The following is a 19,099-nucleotide window of genomic DNA, read 5'->3' as shown; positions in this document are numbered from 1 at the left end:
GTGGTATGAATGTTAAATGATCTTTTTCTATGCTTTTCAGTCATTTGCCCCCAAAGGCTACATGTAATACACAGTATATAGATTTGCAGATGATCTGTTTTGTAGAAAAATCGTCACAACTTTTTTTTTTGCCTGTGGTTTTAATAAGCCTCATTATGTTATAATGCTTCTGTTTTTACTTTTGGCCCTTTTAATACTATAAACCACTTCATAAAAATCTGGTTCTTGTAAAGTCTTTACAAATCTCGCTTTACAGTTGTCACCTTCTAGTTGAACCTACCCACTTACTTTGTATAAATATTCATCCAGGAACACCCATAGAGCTTTATGGAGGCCCAACTATAAGGTATATCTGAGCTGAAGCACACACTAAAAAAGGTTAGGGTATAGGATAACTAATAGATTCCAAATTTACTTTGCACATGGCTGCGCCCCATAATATTTGGCATGCACTTTGAGTAGAATTGATGATGTTGTCCCAGAGCGGTAACCTAACCACTAGTCAAATAATAATGAAAAATATTATCATTCTGGGCAGCTGGTTACCTTGCAATGATATAAAACATAAGAACAGAATGTCATGTAAAATATATGTAGGAAACACAAAGGACAGTAGAAAAATGCGCAATTTGCAAAATGTGGTCTGCGTAAAGGGCTTTAGAGGGTCCAAGGAGAGAGAAGTTGGGTGTGTACATAGCGTATCTGATGAACGCAGAATGCTGGGAATTTCTGGAATGCATCCAGCTTAGCTCAAGGAATCCCACGGGAGAGTTGTCAACCAGCTCCAGATGTCGACAGGGATGACTTTAAGCACATGGAGTGCTTTACATTCAAAGTACTACATCCCTGAAAACGTTTCCCTCTTTCAGATTTAACCCTCTGTTTTTCACCCTGCTACTACCGATTTATTTTATGTTCTTTCTATTAGCAAAATCTGAATAGGAGTTGGATGTCAAAACAAAATGCTTTTATTTGAAAGGGTCTTGCCATCTTGAACATCTTGGGCTTATCCAAAGGAAAGCCCCAGATGTGAGATAGGCACGGGAATTGCTTATGAGACACTTAGCTTTATGGACAGTGGTGGTTCTGCAACTCCTAATTACCGTTTTGGGTGCTGACTGTCCCCATAGTCCTCAATGGAGAGGTGGCTGTACCGAAGAGTACGGCTCACAGATTGATGACAGTTGGCTACAACAAGCAACTTGTTCAAACCAGTGTTAGGTATGTACAAGCCCACAAACACCCTGGTTGTGTGTGGAAGACCCGCTTGTCTACAATAGTGCTGTAATTTCAGCTTTTAATGATTTTGTGTGTATTTTTTATATTTTATACACCCATTTTATCCTTCATAAGGTCATAAAAACCTTTCGGGGACATTGTAACTGCAGCTCTGGCAAGATGGCAGTCCCTCTAGTCATATATAGACAATGGGCTAAAAAAAAACACTGCCAATTGGGAAAGAAAAGGAGGAGTTCTTCAGTATCTAGTGTGGGAACCACATGCACTTAGATGCTTTGGTATGCTATCAATGAGGTTCTTACGGTTGTTGAAGTATGTTCTGCCATGCTGACTGCATTTAGGCACACACATGATCAAGATGTGCTGCTGGCAGCGCCCTTTGCAATTTCCAACCAATGATGTGCTCGATGGGAGACAGATCTGGAGATGATGTCTAGGCCATGCAGGCTGCTCACAGTTGCACAAGTAACATGCAGCCTAGCATTGTTGTGTTGAAAAGCTGCTCCTGGGACACTCTGGAGAAATGACTGTAGCACTGGTTCCATAACCAAATCAATCTAAAGCTGAGCTATTGGTGTACCTGGAATGAAGACTAAAGGGGTCCTGCTAGCATACATTATGTCAGCCAATACCAAAATCCCAAGAGTAGGACCAGTGTGATGTTTCCTCATGAACGCCTCTTCATGGCATTGTCTATGTGGTCTCCACCAATCTCTGGCTATCATTGCATCTGAGACAAAAGCAGGATTTATCACTGAAGAGAATAAACCTCCATTGCCATCTTGCTGTGCACCATACTAGCATGTTATACAGTTGGTATAAGGTCAACGAAACACGTGTCACTGGACATCTGGCTCATAGCCCAATGTCATAGCCCAAATATTAGCATGTTATACAGTTGGTATAAGGTCAATGGAACACGTGTCACTGGACATCTGGCTCATAGCCCAATGTCATGCAAGCGCTTTCTGATGATTTGAGTGACACTGTTCGATGCCCTAGGCCTGGGATGTGACATCTAATTTCACCCGCACTACAGAATGGATCACTATGTGCCATTTTTGTAATATGACATTCCTTCCATGCAGAGGTTCGTCTCTGTGAACCTCTTGCTGTCATTTGAGTTTGTCGTTGTTCTCCCAACCACTGGGATAAGCAACAGTGAACAGTGCTGATATCTTGGCCTTAGCATTGCGATCTGCCAAGGTGATAAACCAAGGTCTCTCAGTTCAAGGAGTCTGTCTCTGTGACTAGTGGCAATAACTGGCATATTAATGTACAGGAGGTATCACATAATTATACCACAAGACTATCTGATTTTTGTGGCTTTTAAAACCTTGCTTTCAATCTGGCTTTCATACTATTGCCACAGATTGGAGCGAGGTGTTTGATAATTTAATTATTTGCATATTTTAGCAGCACCTTCAACTTCCTCGATTTGCATAAATTCATAACTTTTGCTTCTTCATGTTGCAGTTTCAATGGTGGTGGTTACATGCAACTCATTCATTCTTAAAGGGTGTCTGTCAGGTTAAACTCGCAGTTCAATCTGCATGCATCATGTTACAGAGCAGGAAGAGCTGGGCAGACTCAGGCCGCCTGCACACGAATTAGTTGTATTCCACATGCGGGAGCCCGCAGCGGAATCTGACCCTGTGCCAGTCTAACGTCCACATGTACCTGTCATTTTTGTGTTTTCTTCTGTACTGCAGATGGTCCGCACGTCTCGCCGTCGGACATGTGCAGTACAGATTTTTTTTCTTAAACTCCTGCTTTTCCTGTGTCATTGCCTAGCGATGACGTGAAGTGTCTTTCTACGGCCCTTCCCAATGTCACGGAGTCCGTGCAAAAATAAAGCATGCTGCGATCTTTTTTTCTGCAAGCAGAAAATCGCAGTCGCTGTCCGCTCGTGTGAGCAGACATTCAAATGCTCTATCGCGGATCCAGTCTGCACGGAAGGCTATCGCGGGTTCCACAATTCAAACCCTGTCGTGTGTAGGGGGCCTCATATATAGTTTTTATGGAGAAAGATTCAGTAGAACTTGTACTTTATTCATTTATATCTCTGATCATTCTGAGCTGAACAGTCCAATGGGCGGTCCTATCAGTGATTGACAGCTGTCCCTCTATGTACAGTCATACACAGCTGCCAATTACTGATAGGACCGCCCATTGTCCGTTTGTCTCACTTGCTAACAGTAATTTTTTCCTTTCAACTGGATTTGTCTGATGGGTTTTAGTTTACCAGAGACCTCCTGGATTCACCATGCTGAATCACAAAGCATCTTATTTTACTATAGATTATACAATAGGCCTCTTTTTCTTTTTTTTCTTAAACAGCTTATTGTACATAGCAACCAATCATCATTCCTTAAGCTTCTCTAATAAAATGAAAGCTGTGCTGTGATTGGTTGCTTCAAGCAGCAAACTGTTAGCCCCCCATCCTCAGTATTTTAAGATGGATATTGAAACGTATGTGTTCCAAAATTACTTACAATCTGTCAAGGCATGTAGGAGCCTATAAAGAACAAACCAACTAATTAGCATATTTTTATATATAGATTATTAATATGAGTGCTGTTATTTCCATGGCGCTTTAATATGAAAACGGGTACATTACATATACAAATGGGAATAAACATGTAAAAATAAGTTACAAACTGGTTCAAGATGAAGGAAGACCCTGCCTGCGAGGGCTCATAGTCTACAAGGGTAAAGTAAGCAAGCTATAAACTGTACGCAGCTAAACCACCAGCAAGAAAAGGAGAAGCGACGGCCACACGTTGACAAATTGAGTGTAATATGGGGCAGCCCACTTTAAGCATCTGGTTACTTATTTCAGAGTTTGAGTCCTCTTATACCCCTCCTCTGCTGTTTGGAGTCATTTCTATCTTGACAGATTTATTTTGTATCTTGACAGCTTCCTCCCTTTCCATGTCCTAACCTAGAAAAAATTCTTTTCTCCGGATCATCTAAGAGAAAGGGATACAGTATCTGCATTAATGTTGGCTTCAGCCTTCATGAACACAGTGAATACACTTAAGTGATGTTCTTATCTTACTACAGCCTCCCACAACTGATCTTTTATGGCTGGTTTCACACACACAGGCTGCCAAGAATGTCAAGATACCATAGTATCACCTACAGCTATCAGTATGGGGGTGTGGGGAGGGGACATCCAGACTACATAGTTGACTTACATGTGATGTAGCATACCCTCAAGTGTCCTCTTTTTGCAGTGGCAGTCCCTACGTTTGACCTAAGTACCTCTTTTATGCTACTTAAATGTTCCTATTTTTGACTGGAAGGGAAGCTTTGCATTGATAAACGTCCCATATTATTCACTTAGAAACCAAGCAGATAGTTTCTGGATCAATAGATCCCAGCTAGTACATTATTCTATCACTTAATACAATTTTGGGTCTTAAAATCTAGTCAAACGAGTTTTGTACTAATTGATTAAAAAATGACTGAAATGTATAGATATGCATGAAGTACTTGATCTTTCACATAATGAACAGCAAAGGCCCATTTACACGCAATGGGTATCGCTCAAATTTGGGTCAAACAACCGCAAATAAGCGATTACCGTTGCGTGTAATCGCTGTAATCGTTTACTTTTCCACTGAAGGATGATTTTAAGGTGACCTTAAAATCCATTGTTCAGCTGGAGAGAAGATAACACAGACCGCACGCTGTGTTCTGCACGGGAGTTGGCAATTACATTGTATTCTGTGCTCTGCAAACAGCTCCTGGAGGCCCTTTTACATGCAAATGAAGCTAATAAAGTGTTAATGGACATTAGTGTCCAATAACACTTTATGCAAAATGATCGCTAAACATGTTGATCTTTCAATCGTTTGAAAGACTGTCTTTGCGTGTAAATGGGTCTTAAGTGTCCCTTCTTGACTGTCCGAGTTGAGAGGTCTGTGGGTATACATTGTAACAACTGTTTTCTTTTTGTGGAGACTTATAGGTGTAATACATCTCTGGAAAATTAGATATGCAAATGAAAAATGGTACTGTAAAGGCATTTTTCCAAGTATTGAAAGGTAGCTTCCCTAGAAGTCAATGTCCAACCTTCCAACAGGCCTTGCAGCAAGGATCTTTGTCTTCGACTTGCAAAGAAGTTATCTTCCAATAAATGGCACTGCAGAAGCATTTTCCCATGTTTTTTCATCATTTGCATGCCTTATTTCTGAGAGGAAATATGGCCTACAAGTTTCCCTACAGTACTAGCCCAAACCCATCTCAGAGGCCTCTCGCCCAGCCAACCAGAAGCCTACTGTTCACTGATGAGGGTCAGGAACCTGAAAGCTCTGTCTATATGTGGTTATATCTTCTTATAGAGAAGGCTCTGGTTTGGTTTATATTTTTAGTCATGTAGCAGAGCCTGTTAGACATTAATTTATAGGGAAGCTACCTTCCAATAGGTGACGCTGCAGAGGCATTGTACCATTTGCAAACACTGTAACAAGCACATATTCACTGAACACATCTTGTAGCCTGTAAGTAAAGGTTAGAAATCTGAGCCATAGTTTCATTCCAAAAATATATGTGACTCCGGATACGGAATATGGATCAGTACATATTGGATATAGGACTATGGGATTATAGCAAAATCTCAAGAAATATAGCAATGTTTTAAGATTGTTGTAATGACTACTGCAGGAAATCATTGGCCAAGCTGACTACTTGTAAGGACTTTCCTGTCCGGCTAATGGTGGGTAGCTCTATGTTGGGGACCATCCTTAGTATACTACATGCCCTGATCGGTCTTGTGGACAAGGCACTTTAATGTAAGACAATATGTATTCACAGTTAAGCTAACCATAAGCATGAGATATTTGTTGGCAAATCCAGCTAATTTTGTTATTCTAGTACTGTATCTGGAGACAATCTAATGTCTACGGTGGGTCATAAACATCAGATTCTTTGCAGAAGCCAACAAAAATGCCTGAATCTGCCAACAAATATCTCATGTTTGGGGCTTGTTGAAGTTTGTGGTTACAGCGCTTTAAGGTTGGCTTTAAAGTTGTGGTTGGAAAACGTGAGAATTGATTGCAGTAATTTGTTGCTTGAGTGATAATTGTTATCTAGTGCTTCACACAATGGTCTTTGCAGAAGTCTGTGATTATTGTGCCACCTAGTGTATGTTAGTGCAAAAGTCCGTATAGCTCAGCACTGTTCAGTAGGACTTGATCAATGCATTAGAGCTAAGGCTAAAATACAGTAATGATATATAAATCAAAGTTCTAATGTGCTTCTATTCAGTTCACATCTACCTCACATTCCAAACGTACAGTACTGCAAAATGGAGAACTGTATTATAATGCTCATTTAGATATTGATTAGTGTAATAAATATTTCATAAAGAGAGGTTTTGCTTTGCTGATGGTATCGGATGTTAATAGCGGAGTACGGTATACGATTTAAACTGGGAATATGGCGCCACCTAGTGGGTCATTGCTGTTTACTGGCTCTAAAGTGCAGGACGGCCTTTGTAAATAATATGGGTTACATTAACCCATTCCTGCCACAGCTGTTTTTTTCTTCGTTTTTTTGCACTTACATTTTTCCATCTGTACTTTAAAAAGAAAAAAACTTTTTTTGTGACGATGTAGCTACACACGGGCTTGTATTTTTACCATTTAACATGCCATATAATGTACTGATAAACGTTATTGAAAATCAAAACTTTTACAATAGAAATTAAGTGCAATTCCAGCATTGCTTTTCCAGCCTATTAACTTGAATGAGACTGAGCTGCTCTCCGATAATATGAATATGACGTCACATGCCTGAAAATAAGAAACAGTGCTCACAGAGTGCCACAACCTCTCCAACAGCTGATCGGCAGGGTTCCTGAGGGGTGCACCCCCACTGATTTAGCTACTGACGACCTAACCTGAGGATTATCAAAAGTTATGTCCTTTTAATAGGACATCTATGGCAGGCAGCAAACTCATTCCAAGGGACTATTTGGGAGACAGAGAACCCTCTCTCCCTCTGTCAAGCCATTTGAACACTGCTGTCAGTATTGAGAGTGGCACTTAAATGATGAAAGGGTCTCCGATCCAGGTCATTGTGGCCAGAGAGTGGACAACCACCTGTACAGAGCGGGTGAAGCTCCCAGGCTTGCTCTATACACTGATATCCGATATTCACAATACATATATAATGGTAAGAAGTTAAATCCCCAAGTCAAAAACATCCAAAATATTTTTTATAAATGACCCCCCTTTAAGTTTTAAACTATATACAGACTTGACATACCCATGTTAACTTTGTATACAGCAATCATAAATTTTCTGTGCTTAACTGAAACTTTTTTTAAAAATTAGATATGATAAATGGATATTGGCAAAGTATTTGAAACTCTGTGATTATAAACTAATAGGAATAGCTAATGCTGCTGACCAAAAGTTCTAAAAAGAATTTTCTTCTAATTGCAGTTGAACAACAAGAGCCATCAAGTGTAATATTGGACGAGGAACCAGTTGGAAACATGGGGGTTGCACACAATGATACCACTACAAAAGAAACTCCAAAGGAAGATGGGCAGGTCCAGACACCAGAAGCCACTGATACAACACCAGATTCTGAAGAGAAAGCAGAACCTTCAGATGAAGCAAATGAAAATCAGAACAATGAAGTAGGGTTCAAGAAAGTGTTTAAATTTGTAGGCTTCAAGTTCACTGTGAAAAAGGACAAAAATGAGAAGTCTGAACCTGTACAACTCCTAACTGTGAAGAAAGATGAAGTTGAAGTAAATGGTACAGACAATCACGAGGAACATAGTAATACTGCAGATGACACCCAAACAGAAATCCCTCAGGAGACCAAAGATGCTGAGCTGCCTGCTGAAAGTCCAGAGAAGCCAGTACAGGCTGCCGAAGCTCCAGTTGAAACCCCTGAAGAAATTCAAAAGAAAGTAGAAGAGTGTGACGTAGATAAAGATCAAAAGTCCCCCGTCTCTCCAACAAATCCTGTTGCCATTGAAACCTCCTCTCCATTTAGGAGATTTTTTACACAAGGATGGGCTGGGCTAAGGAAGAAGACAAGCTTTAAGAAGTCAAGGGAGGAAGACCCACAGGAAGTTGAGAAACATATCAAAATTGAAGAGCAGGAAAAGGCTGAAGTACCAGAGACTGTAAAAGAGGAGAGCATAACTGAAGCACAGCCATCTGAAGATCATTCTTTGCCACAGGAATTAAGTAAATCTCCAAGTGAAGATTCTAAGGAGTCTGAGGAAAATCATCAAACTGTGGCTGAAGAAAAACCAAAACAAGAGGAAACTTCACCTGATAATGAAGCAGAAGTCAAATTAGAGGAGGTTGTAAAAGTAGATGAGGTTGCCCCAGTAGCAGAAAATACAGAGTGTGCACCTGAAATAGTCGCCTCAGCCCCAGAAGCAACTATTCTGCCTGAAATAAAAGCCAAGGCTGATACTCTAGAAAACAAAGTTGAAACCCAGATAACTGATGGAATCACTGCCATTAGCTCACCAGCTGCAGAAACAATAAGTGAAGATCTGCAAGGAACATCTGAATCTGGTGCTGTGGATAATGATCAGCCACAGCTGGCTGCAAGTACTGAATGTGGAGAGCTGGAAATAAGTCAGGAGGCTATCACCACAGAAGCTGAACTGTTGTCTTCACAAGAAAAAGCCAAAATGCAGGGCAGTCCATTAAAAAAGCTTTTTAGCAGCTCTGGGTTAAGGAAACTATCAGGGAAGAAATCTAAAAGTAAAAAGGATGATGATGGCAAGGTAGAAGTTATGACAGAAGCTGTTTCATCTGTGTCCCCAGAGGCTCCTGAAACAGATGGTGGAGAGAGCTCCCCATCTTCTCCTGAGGAGTCAGCAGAGACCTCTCCCACAGAAAAACCATTAGAGGATGTACAACAGGCTGAAGAAGCAGAGGGAGAAGGAGCAACATCTGATGGTGAAAGAAGAAAAGATGGAGTCACACCATGGGCTTCATTTAAGAAACTTGTCACCCCAAAAAGACGCCCAAAGCGACCATCTGAAAGTGATAAGGAAGATGAAGTTGAAAAGACCAAAACTTCAACTATGTCTTCTACTGATAGTGGTGGTACTGTTGAACATCAGGAAGAACCTAAAGAAACCAACGAAGAGCAAAAGCTGGAAAAAAGCACAGATGAAAGCAAGAAGAAAGTTGATAGCTCAGTGTCATGGGAGGCTTTAATATGTGTTGGTTCTTCTAAGAAAAGAGCAAGAAAGACTTCTGATTCTGATGAAGAAGAAGGTATAAAATCTCCAGATGAAGCCAAGAAAACTGAAGAAGTTGTAGCCACTAAAGAGACTGAATCTGATAGCCCTATAACAAGTTCACAAGAACAACAGATACAGGAAAGTACATCACCAGATCAAGCTGGCAGTCCTACAGAAGCAGATGGAGTATCTACTTGGCAGTCTTTTAAAAGACTTGTGACTCCTAGACGCAAGTCAAGAACAAGAGTAGAGGAGAAAACTGATGAAACTACTACAGTTGCCAGTGCAGAACAGTCAACATCAGAGGGTGAAGCTGGAAAAGAAGAAACTTGGGTTTCATTTAAGAAACTGATACCAGGGCGAAAGAAGAAAAAATCTGATGGCAAACAAGAACATGCTTCTGAAAGTGGGCAGCCATTAACTGAAGCCACTGAAGATGATTCTGACGAACCAGCGGTAGTCCCTTTATCAGAGTTTGATGCTGCAGAACAAGAAAAGCTTGATGCTCAAAAGTCTTTGAAAGAAGCTCTACCAACTGTATTAGTAGAACAAGAAGGATCTTTAGAAAAATCTACTGAAGAACTTATTCATGCAGTAACCATTACTGTGATTGAAGGAGAAAGAGCAATCACGAGTCTTGAGGAAAGGTCTCCATCCTGGATTAGTGCAAAGGTTTCTGAGACTATTGAGCATGCCAAAGAGACCGAAGAATCCACCAAAAGAATAAAAACAGAGATCACGGTTGAAGAAACCATGGTCCTTAGTACAGTCTCCCAGGTTATTGCAGAAATGCCAAACACCGTTAACGAGATGGAGTTAACATCAGAAGCTTTAACTGCACTTGAGGAAGCAATAGAAAATTCATGTGCAGAAGAGACTACTGAAATGATATCTGCTGTTTCACAATTAGGTGAGTCAGTTTCAACTGAAGAAGTTACACCTGTCCCAGAGGAAGATGCAAGTGCAAAGACTTTAGAAGACCAAAAGAAGCATACTGAAAATATACTACATAAGGTGGCAGAAAAGGCAAAATTAACAATTGATACATTACAGTTACAAACCTCCCAAGATGTGACCAATTTCACCCCCTCTGTTATTCAAGCTTCAGTGAAGGCCAAGGAGATAGTCTGTGAGTCTGCTCCTCTGTGTGCTGAGGAACAAACAAATTTAACTCCTGATGCCTTAGAAGATCAAGATGATAAAAGTACCATTGTAAGAGCTGAAGAGACCGTTCAACAAATATGTATTTCTGTCATTGAGAAAACAAAGGAAAATGCCATTACTTCTGAAACTTTGCAAGATAATGTAAATGTTCCTGTTATCAATGAATACAAAACTGTTAACATTTGCACCAGTGCCTCAGTTTCAAAAGAAGAACCAAGTGATCAACCTACTATCTTGTTGAGTACTGAAAAAAGTGATGGAAATATCTCAATTTCATCTGAAAATCAGGTGGTAAAAGCCACTCCAACATCTAATGAAACTAAAGAAGTTACTCCTCTGAAGATGGAGGAGAAATGTGTAGATACTTCAGATTCAGTTATTACTGAGCATGTGGTTCAAGAAAGTAGCACTACTTTGGAAGCTGTGTGTGCTAAAGATGGTTTATTTTCTGCAGAAGATGTAAAGAAAAATGAAGATATGACAGGTTTAACTGAGATAAAAGAAAGTGTCTGTGCCTTAGCTGAGGTGCAGGATGATAAAGCTGTCCTTGCACTGGGTGCATTTCAGGTTACAGATAATGTTCCTGCATTAAATGAGTTACAGACCAAAGAATGTGGCTTTCTATCTGCTGAAGTTGTAAGTGTTTCAAGTGAACTTCAGCCTAAAGAAGTTGCACCTCCATCAAGCGAAGAGCAGCCTAAAGAAGTTGCACCTCCATCAAGTGAACTTCAGCCTAAAGAAGTTGCACCTCCATCAAACGAAGAGCCGCCAAAAGAAGTTGCACCTCCATCAAGCGATGAGCAGCCTAAAGAAGTTGCATCTCCATCAAGCGATGAGCAGCCTAAAGAAGTTGCACCTGCCTCAGGCGATGAGCAGCCTAAAGAAGTTGCACCTGCCTCCAGTGATGAGCAGCCTAAAGAAGTTGCACCTGCCTCAAGTGATGAGCAGCCTAAAGAAGTTGCACCTGTCTCAAGTGATGAGCAGCCAAAAGAAGTTGCACCTCCATCAAGCGATGAGCAGCCTAAAGAAGTTGCACCTCCATCAAGCGATGAGCAGCCTAAAGAATTTGCATCTTCATCAAGCGATGAGCAGCCTAAAGAAGTTGCACCTGCCTCAAGTGATGAGCAGCCTAAAGAAGTTGCACCTGTCTCAAGTGATGAGCAGCCAAAAGAAGTTGCACCTCCATCAAGCGATGAGCAGCCTAAAGAAGTTGCACCTCCATCAAGCGATGAGCAGCCTAAAGAATTTGCATCTTCATCAAGCGATGAGCAGCCTAAAGAAGTTGCACTTCCATCAAGCGATGAGCAGCCTAAAGAAGTTGCACCTGCCTCAAGCGATGAGCAGCCTAAAGAAGTTGCCCCTGCCTCAAGTGATGAGCAGCCAAAAGAAGTTGCACCTCCATCAAGCGATGAACAGCCTAAAGAAGTTGCACCTCCATCAAGCGATGAGCAGCCTAAAGAATTTGCACCTTCATCAAGCGATGAGCAGCCTAAAGAAGTTGCACTTCCATCAAGCGATGAGCAGCCTAAAGAAGTTGCATCTGCCTCAAGCGATGAGCAGCCTAAAGATGTTGCACCTGCCTCAAGTGATGAGCAGCCTAAAGAAGTTGCACCTGCCTCAAGTGATGAGCAGCCTAAAGAAGTTGCACATGCCTCAAGCAATGAGCAGCCTAAAGAAGTTGCACCTCCATCAAGCGATGAGCAGCATAAAGAAGTTGCACCTCCATCAGGCGATGAGCAGCCTAAAGAAGTTGCACCTCCATCAGGCGATGAGCAGCCTAAAGAAGTTGCACCTGCCTCAGGCGATGAGCAGCCTAAAGAAGTGGCACCTGCCTCAAGCGATGAGCAGCCTAAAGAAGTTGCATCTGCCTCAAGCGATGAGCAGCCTAAAGAAGTTGCACCTCTATCAAGCGATGAGCAGCCTAAAGAAGTTGCATCTCCATCAAGCGATGAGCAGCATAAAGAAGTTGCACATCCATCAGGCGATGAGCAGCCTAAAGAAGTTGCACCTCCATCAGGCGATGAGCAGCCTAAAGAAGTTGCACCTCCATCAGACGATGAGCAGCCTAAAGAAGTTGCACCTGCCTCAGGCGATGAGCAGCCTAAAGAAGTGGCACCTGCCTCAAGCGATGAGCAGGCTAAAGAAGTTGCACCTGCCTCAAGTGATGAGCAGTCTAAAGAAGTTGCACCTGCCTCTAGCGATGAGCAGCTTAGAGACGTTGCACCTGCACCAAGCGATGAGCAGCCTAAACATGGTGAACCTGCACCAAGCGATGAGCAGCTTAAAGAAGTTGCACCTGCCTCAAGCGATGAGCAGCCTAAAGAAGTTGAACCTGCCTCAAGCGATGAGCAGCTTAAAGATGATGCACCTGCACCAAGCGATGAGCAGCCTAAACATGGTGAACCTGCACCAAGCGATGAGCATCCTAAAGAAGTTGCACTTGTACCAAGTGAAGGGGAGACCATAAGTACACTAGGCACATCAAGCAACCTGCAGCTTGAAAAGATTGCATCTGTGTTAAATGAGGTGAAACCAGAAGAATGTGTCTGCCTTTCAAATGCGTTCCAGGCTGAAGGGGTTTTAGGTGCATCAAATGAACTGCAGTTTAAAGTTGGTTCTGTGTCAAGTGAAGTAAAGAATGAAGAAATTCCTCTTTCAGAAGCACAGAAGACAGAAGTTATACCTGTGAACATGGATACTGAGGATAAAAGTGGTATTTTAGCATCTACTGAAATGGAGTCAGAAGAGCTGAAGGTTGAAGAATGTCTGGAAGTGCCAGTTAAGGAACAGGCTGAAGAGAATGTGACTTTATCAGATCATGTAAAGGCTGAACGAGGTATTGCATTGCTAGCTGAGGTGCAAGGTGTAGAAAGTGTTCCTGTGTTAGTTGAAGTTGGTTCCAATATCTTAGCTGAAGTCAAGACTGAAGAAATTACTGTTTTGTTAGCTGAGGTGGACACTGAAAAATCTGTTGCTGTGTTAGCTGATTTGCAATTTGAAGAACAGGCCCCTGAATCAGCTAAGGTGCAATTGGAAGAAAATGCCCCAATTTCCAGTGAGGTACAAGCAAAAGATAATGTAACAGTTGATGAGAGTGCTAATCTACCAGTTGATGTGCAGGCTGAAGAAAACCTCTGTATGTCAGATGAATTGAAGACTAAGGAAACTTCCTCAGCATTACCGGAGGTTCAAGCGGAGGACAATTTCTCTGTATCACCAAGTGTGCCAACCGAAGAAGTAGGTAATAGGATTGAAGAAAGTTCAAGGAAGGTTGAGATACAGGCTGAAGAAAGTGTGGAAGTAGCAAATGAAGTCAAATCAACAGAAGTTACTCCTGTCCTAGATAAAGAAATTGTGCAAACGAATGAATGTCTTTCTGTGTTGGATGACACACAGACTGAAATAAGTGCACATGCTGCTACTGAAGTGCAGACTGAACAAATAGCTCCTGTAACAGTTGAACAGATGGGTGATGTACAATCTGAAGTCTCCAATGTGGAAGCTGATAAAGTTGCTTTTTCAGTTGAGATGCAGGTTGATGGAAAAGCCAGTGAGGAACATATTGAAGTTGCTACTGTGAATGATGTGAACACTGAAGAAAATGTTTTGAAGGTAGTTGAGAATGTGCAAGAAAGTGAAAAGGATCTCAGTTTTACGGAACATAAAGAAAGTGGCAGTGATAACCAAATACAGAAACTAACCATTGAAGAAGCCGTGGCTGAAACCGATGTATCTAAACAAGAAACTGTTGCATTACAGATTGAAAACGTCTGTACTATTAGTAATATTGAATTCAAAGATACCCTGCCATCTACCGCACAGAAAGAAGCAAAGGAACCTGAGATAGAATGCAAAGAAGACAAAATAACTTCTAGTCAAGGAAAAACTGAGGAAAAGGAGGAAGGAGAAGTTGTCACTGAAAATATTCCAGAGTTGGAAAGTTTGGAAGAAATTAAAGCCTCTGAACCAGTTACACCAGCTGCAGAGGAAGAACAGGTCTTGGTAGAGATTGTAAAAACGATTGAAATGTCCAAAGATAGCATAGAGTCTTCAGAAGTTTCCAAGGACAATGAAGTATTGTCCAAAGGGCTACAGGTCGTAGTAAAGTCTGTCTCTCAGAAAGCTGCAGCTATTGTGGATGCTGCAATTGAAGCGGCTACAAACTCTTTTGTTGTTGTTGCTACCAGCCAAGGTGCCACAGTTGAAGAAACTACTGTATCTGCAAAGGTAAAGGTAACTGAAGAAACTAACGCCCAAAAAATCCGAATTGACTCATGCAGTACAACTAGTGTACAAAATATAATTGAAACAACAGTAGAAAGCGTAGTAAACAGCATTCATGTAAAAGAAAGCATTAGTGTTCAAGGACCGAATCTGCAAATTGATTCACAAGTTCAAAAAACTCTACACAAGTCCATGGAACCATGTCCACAGCTTAAAGAAAGTGAACAAAAGATGACTGAGGAAGTAAAGAAAATAGGCAAAGAAATTGAATTGTCTGTTCCTGAACCTATTCAATGTAAAAATGAACATCAAGTATCCACTCAGGCTTCAGAGGTGAATGCTCAGGAAAAGACTCCGACTGTTAAATCCTGAGACCTCATGTAAGTTTAAACATTTAAGTTTCCAAAGTTAACAATACTCCAGATTTACTGGGGCTTATTTACTAATAGTGTCTGAAAGGTAATGCAAACGTAGACTAGACAGTCTTAACATGCTCCACATTTATCACAGTAGCGCTGCTGAATGGATAAATCTGTCACATTTTATGACTATCTGGTCTATGTTCATCTGTTAGGTGAATTAGTTTACACCTAAAATGTTGCAAAAATGTTAGCATAATTCACAGTAATTTGACACAATTAAGGCCTTGTCCCTTTTTGGACAAGTAGGAAAAACTTTGAAAGTCTCAAAAACATATAGTAAATGTGTAATTTAGGCCAGAAAACTTTTGTATTTTGAATGGTAAACAAGCCCCAATGTTTTATTTAAACCTGAAGACTTGATGCCACTTTCATATAACTTTAAGTAAATTTGTCTTAATAAAACCCTAGCAATCAGTAGAACAAGAAAGTCTTAAGACTTAGTTACTAGAGATGAGTGAGCATACTCGCTAAGGGTAATTACTTGAGCGGGTATTGTCCTTAGCGCTTGGAAGAAAAGATTCGGGTCCCGGCGCTGGTGAGCGGTGAGTTGCAGGAGTGAGCAGGGGGTAGCGGGGGGGGGGGGGGGGGGGAGAGGGAGAGAGAGAGAGCTCCCCTCCGCTCTCCCCTGCCGCTCTCCGCCCCCCGCCAACACCCGAATCTTTTCTTCCGAGCGGGCAGGTACTCGCTAAGGACAATGCTCGCTCGAGTAATTGCCCTTAGCGAGTATGCTCGCTCATCTCTATTAGTTACCCCTTCATGATCTGAATTCTAACACACAATTAGAGTACTCTCATTGGTCTGTTAGCTGAGACTCTACCAATTACGTATATCTTTTTGAAATATTTTGATAATGATATTGAAATGTTAATCTTTAAATGCATTTACTTCTCTAGTTGGAGATCTTGCTATTTTGTGAGGATATATATAGATTATATTTTTTCTGTATTCAAACTTATTAAAGGGCCGCTCTGGCGAAAACACATTTTTCCATGCTAGTTTCCCTCACCTCTGGAGGTCTCCTTTAAGATTTTCTTTTCTTTTCAATTTCACATCTATCCCATGATACATCAGCAGATCATTAACTGAGTCTATACCATTTTTGTTCGCTAAGGGGAAAGCTTGTAATTATAATTCTCTTCTATATGCATCTAAATAAGCTACATAGCATTAGTACAGAGTCAAGAGGATGAGCTGTGATCTCCTTTATTATAACTGTGACAGGAGCTGTGTGATCATCATCAGTAACTGACAGGAGTGTCTGTGTCCTCCTGTAAGCAGTTTCTGTGGTAATGCAATCCATGTAACAGCATCACACAGACTTTAGAATTTGACTAGAAACTGAACTCACAACCCCAGGTATATCTGAGCTGGTTAGAACTAAGATCACATGACCATCTGAGGAAAAAAAGAGGCCAGGAGTTTCAAACAGAGAGAACTAACTAAAGTAACACTAGCTCACTTATATATACTAGGGTGATATAGCTACAAGAAAGAATGAACAAAACAAGACCGGAGTGGGTGTTTTAATGGATATAGCCTTAAAAAAAAGGCATAAAATTAAGCCAAATTAACAGTATTCTGGCAAAAAGGAATTTGCGAGAAAGGGCAAAGATGCAGGTGTATACATGTACATAGATCAAAGCTTTATCAAATTTCTAAAGGGATTGCGTTGTCAGGAAATGTTTATGTGTTCGTATCTTTTGAAGAATTTTTGATGTTTTTTTTTTTTTTATAATCAATGTTATGCCTTTTTTAAATTAATCCTGAAAACCTTCAGTTTTCACACTGACTACTAAGCCTAATAGCCTGACGATCCCAGTTCTGTAGCTAAAACCTTTCAGATTGGTTTTACAAATTTTTACAGTGTTTTTAGTTTATTTTCAATAATACTATTCACCTACTATTTAAAAAGTAACCCTTCTATTTTGTTGACCAGTTTGTAGTTCAAGAAGAACTGAAGAAACAAGAATGTGAATGCTGCTGTAGCTATCAAAGAGATGGAAGCTGCAACGTCAAGAAAGCTGACAATTCTAAATTATGACTTCTAAAGATGGAGCACACCGGCCTTCATTGATAAGAATGAACTGTCGTGACAATCCTGAGGTCTCATCGGGAGCTTTAACTAGATTTGTCCCTCGCTCTTTAATATTTAATGATCTTTTCAAGGCTTTTCTGCATTCTTGTTTAGAGGCTAAATATTAGGAGGCAGAATCCTAGGGAGCTCTATTCCAATTTGCCTTTTAAGAGGTACCTGGCACCAAAGTCTTATGTCTGAATTAAGGATGTATGTTTGAAATATCTCATAGTAAGTATATTGCCAGAATTGTTTCTGTAAAACTGTCAAACTGCAGGGGGCATCTTGTGTACTTATGTGTATATCTTCATCCCCTTTTTTTTTCATTTTAGTCACTGTATAATTCCTTTTTTTTCTAAGTATATATGTATTAAAGGAGAAGAAAACAGCAAACTAGCCTAGCATAATAATACCTTTTAAAAGTGAAGCTACCTGCATGTGATCAACACATTTTAGCAGCTTTTCCTTAAAAGTGCAACTTGTCTAACCAAAAGCTGGAATTGGCAATACAGCAGAGCTTGTTATGTTTGCTGTTTTATTGTCTTTGAAGATAAATCTCGATTTTAAAAGACAAGCTGTAGAAGCGACATTTAAATTATTACCCCAAATAATTATAAATGATACATACCTATATTAAGTGCACTATAAACTTTATTAAGACATTTTCAGTTCTTTTTTTGCTTTCAAACCTGCCACATATATGATTTATGTAACTGCAGTTTTGCACCTGAATTACCTACTGAGGATAAAAGTGAATCACTTGAGAATGAACGGTTTTGGAATTTTCCTCATTTCTGATTCCTGCAATTCCAGTGGAAAAGTCCTCATTCACTTGATCTGCAAACTTTTTAATTGGCCTGTTTTTATGTGTCTTTATGCTTCTGTACATTTTGCTAAACTGTGATTTCTAAACAATATAAGTTTAAATAAAGTTCTTGCTTTTATGTTTGTTCTCATTGTTGCATCGATATGAAAAGTTGCTATAGGGGCATCTTTTTGTGCTTCCAGGATTTTTGATTAATCATAAAATCCAACAGTGTAGTATAAACAGTGTAACAATCTAAGGGGGAGGTAGTGGGTGGTGTATACATTTCACAGAGTTTGCTGGCTTCAGTAATGTCGTTCTGGAGTCTGGTTCCAGAGTTTTAGAGGGACTCAAAATTCAAGGTAAGGTCATACTTCAGTGCAGGTGTCTTACCTGAGCTAAGAACTCAGTGGGGAAAGAGAGCAATATTTGATTAAGACCTCATGTCCACGGGCAGATTTTTGCTGCAGAATTTGGAAAGGGCATTCTGCAGCAATAACCCTCCATAGCATGCTATGGAAAAATGATTTTTTTTATGTACACGAGTGAAAACCAATTGTGGTTTCCGCTTGCGGATGAAAAATCGCAGCATGCTCCATTTCACTGCGATTCCCACTCAGATGGCTTCCAATGGAAGCCGTCCGGTCTGTGGAAAAGGAGTTAAAAAAAACAAACCTATACTGCGCATGTGCATCAGCCGGCACCTCCGCACACATCCGTAGTACAGAAAAAAGAAGACACCGACAGGTACGCAGGGTTTCGGCTGCGGGCATGGGTCGATTCCATGCGGGATTCCCCATACGGAATTCATGCGTGCCCGTGGACATGAGGCCTTAAAGTGGAAACTGCCAGAGAGCAAAGGAAAAGAATGAGCTGAAAATGGCCTTTACTTACTGACTGAGGAGTGCATATAGATGCATCCTCCTCTCACCATG

General features: G+C 40.7%; 1 protein-coding gene across 3 annotated transcripts in view; it reads left to right on the top strand.

Moving 5' to 3' along the window:
• AKAP12 (A-kinase anchoring protein 12) overlaps positions 1-18,303 on the top strand; it is a 160,254-nt gene extending 141,951 nt beyond the window's left edge. For all 3 annotated transcript variants that reach the window (XM_066595922.1, XM_066595924.1, XM_066595923.1), the window contains 2 exons: positions 7,695-15,243; positions 17,222-18,303. In XM_066595922.1, the coding sequence (XP_066452019.1) occupies positions 7,695-15,235 (7,541 nt within the window). In that variant the 3' untranslated portion in view covers positions 15,236-15,243; positions 17,222-18,303. The remainder of the gene's footprint in view (positions 1-7,694; positions 15,244-17,221) is intronic.
• Positions 18,304-19,099: the final 796 nt, after the last annotated feature.

The sequence above is a fragment of the Eleutherodactylus coqui genome, chromosome 3, assembly GCF_035609145.1.
Source record: "Eleutherodactylus coqui strain aEleCoq1 chromosome 3, aEleCoq1.hap1, whole genome shotgun sequence".
NCBI lineage: Eukaryota > Metazoa > Chordata > Amphibia > Anura > Eleutherodactylidae > Eleutherodactylus > Eleutherodactylus coqui.
This window is presented reverse-complemented; position numbering and strand designations above follow the sequence as displayed.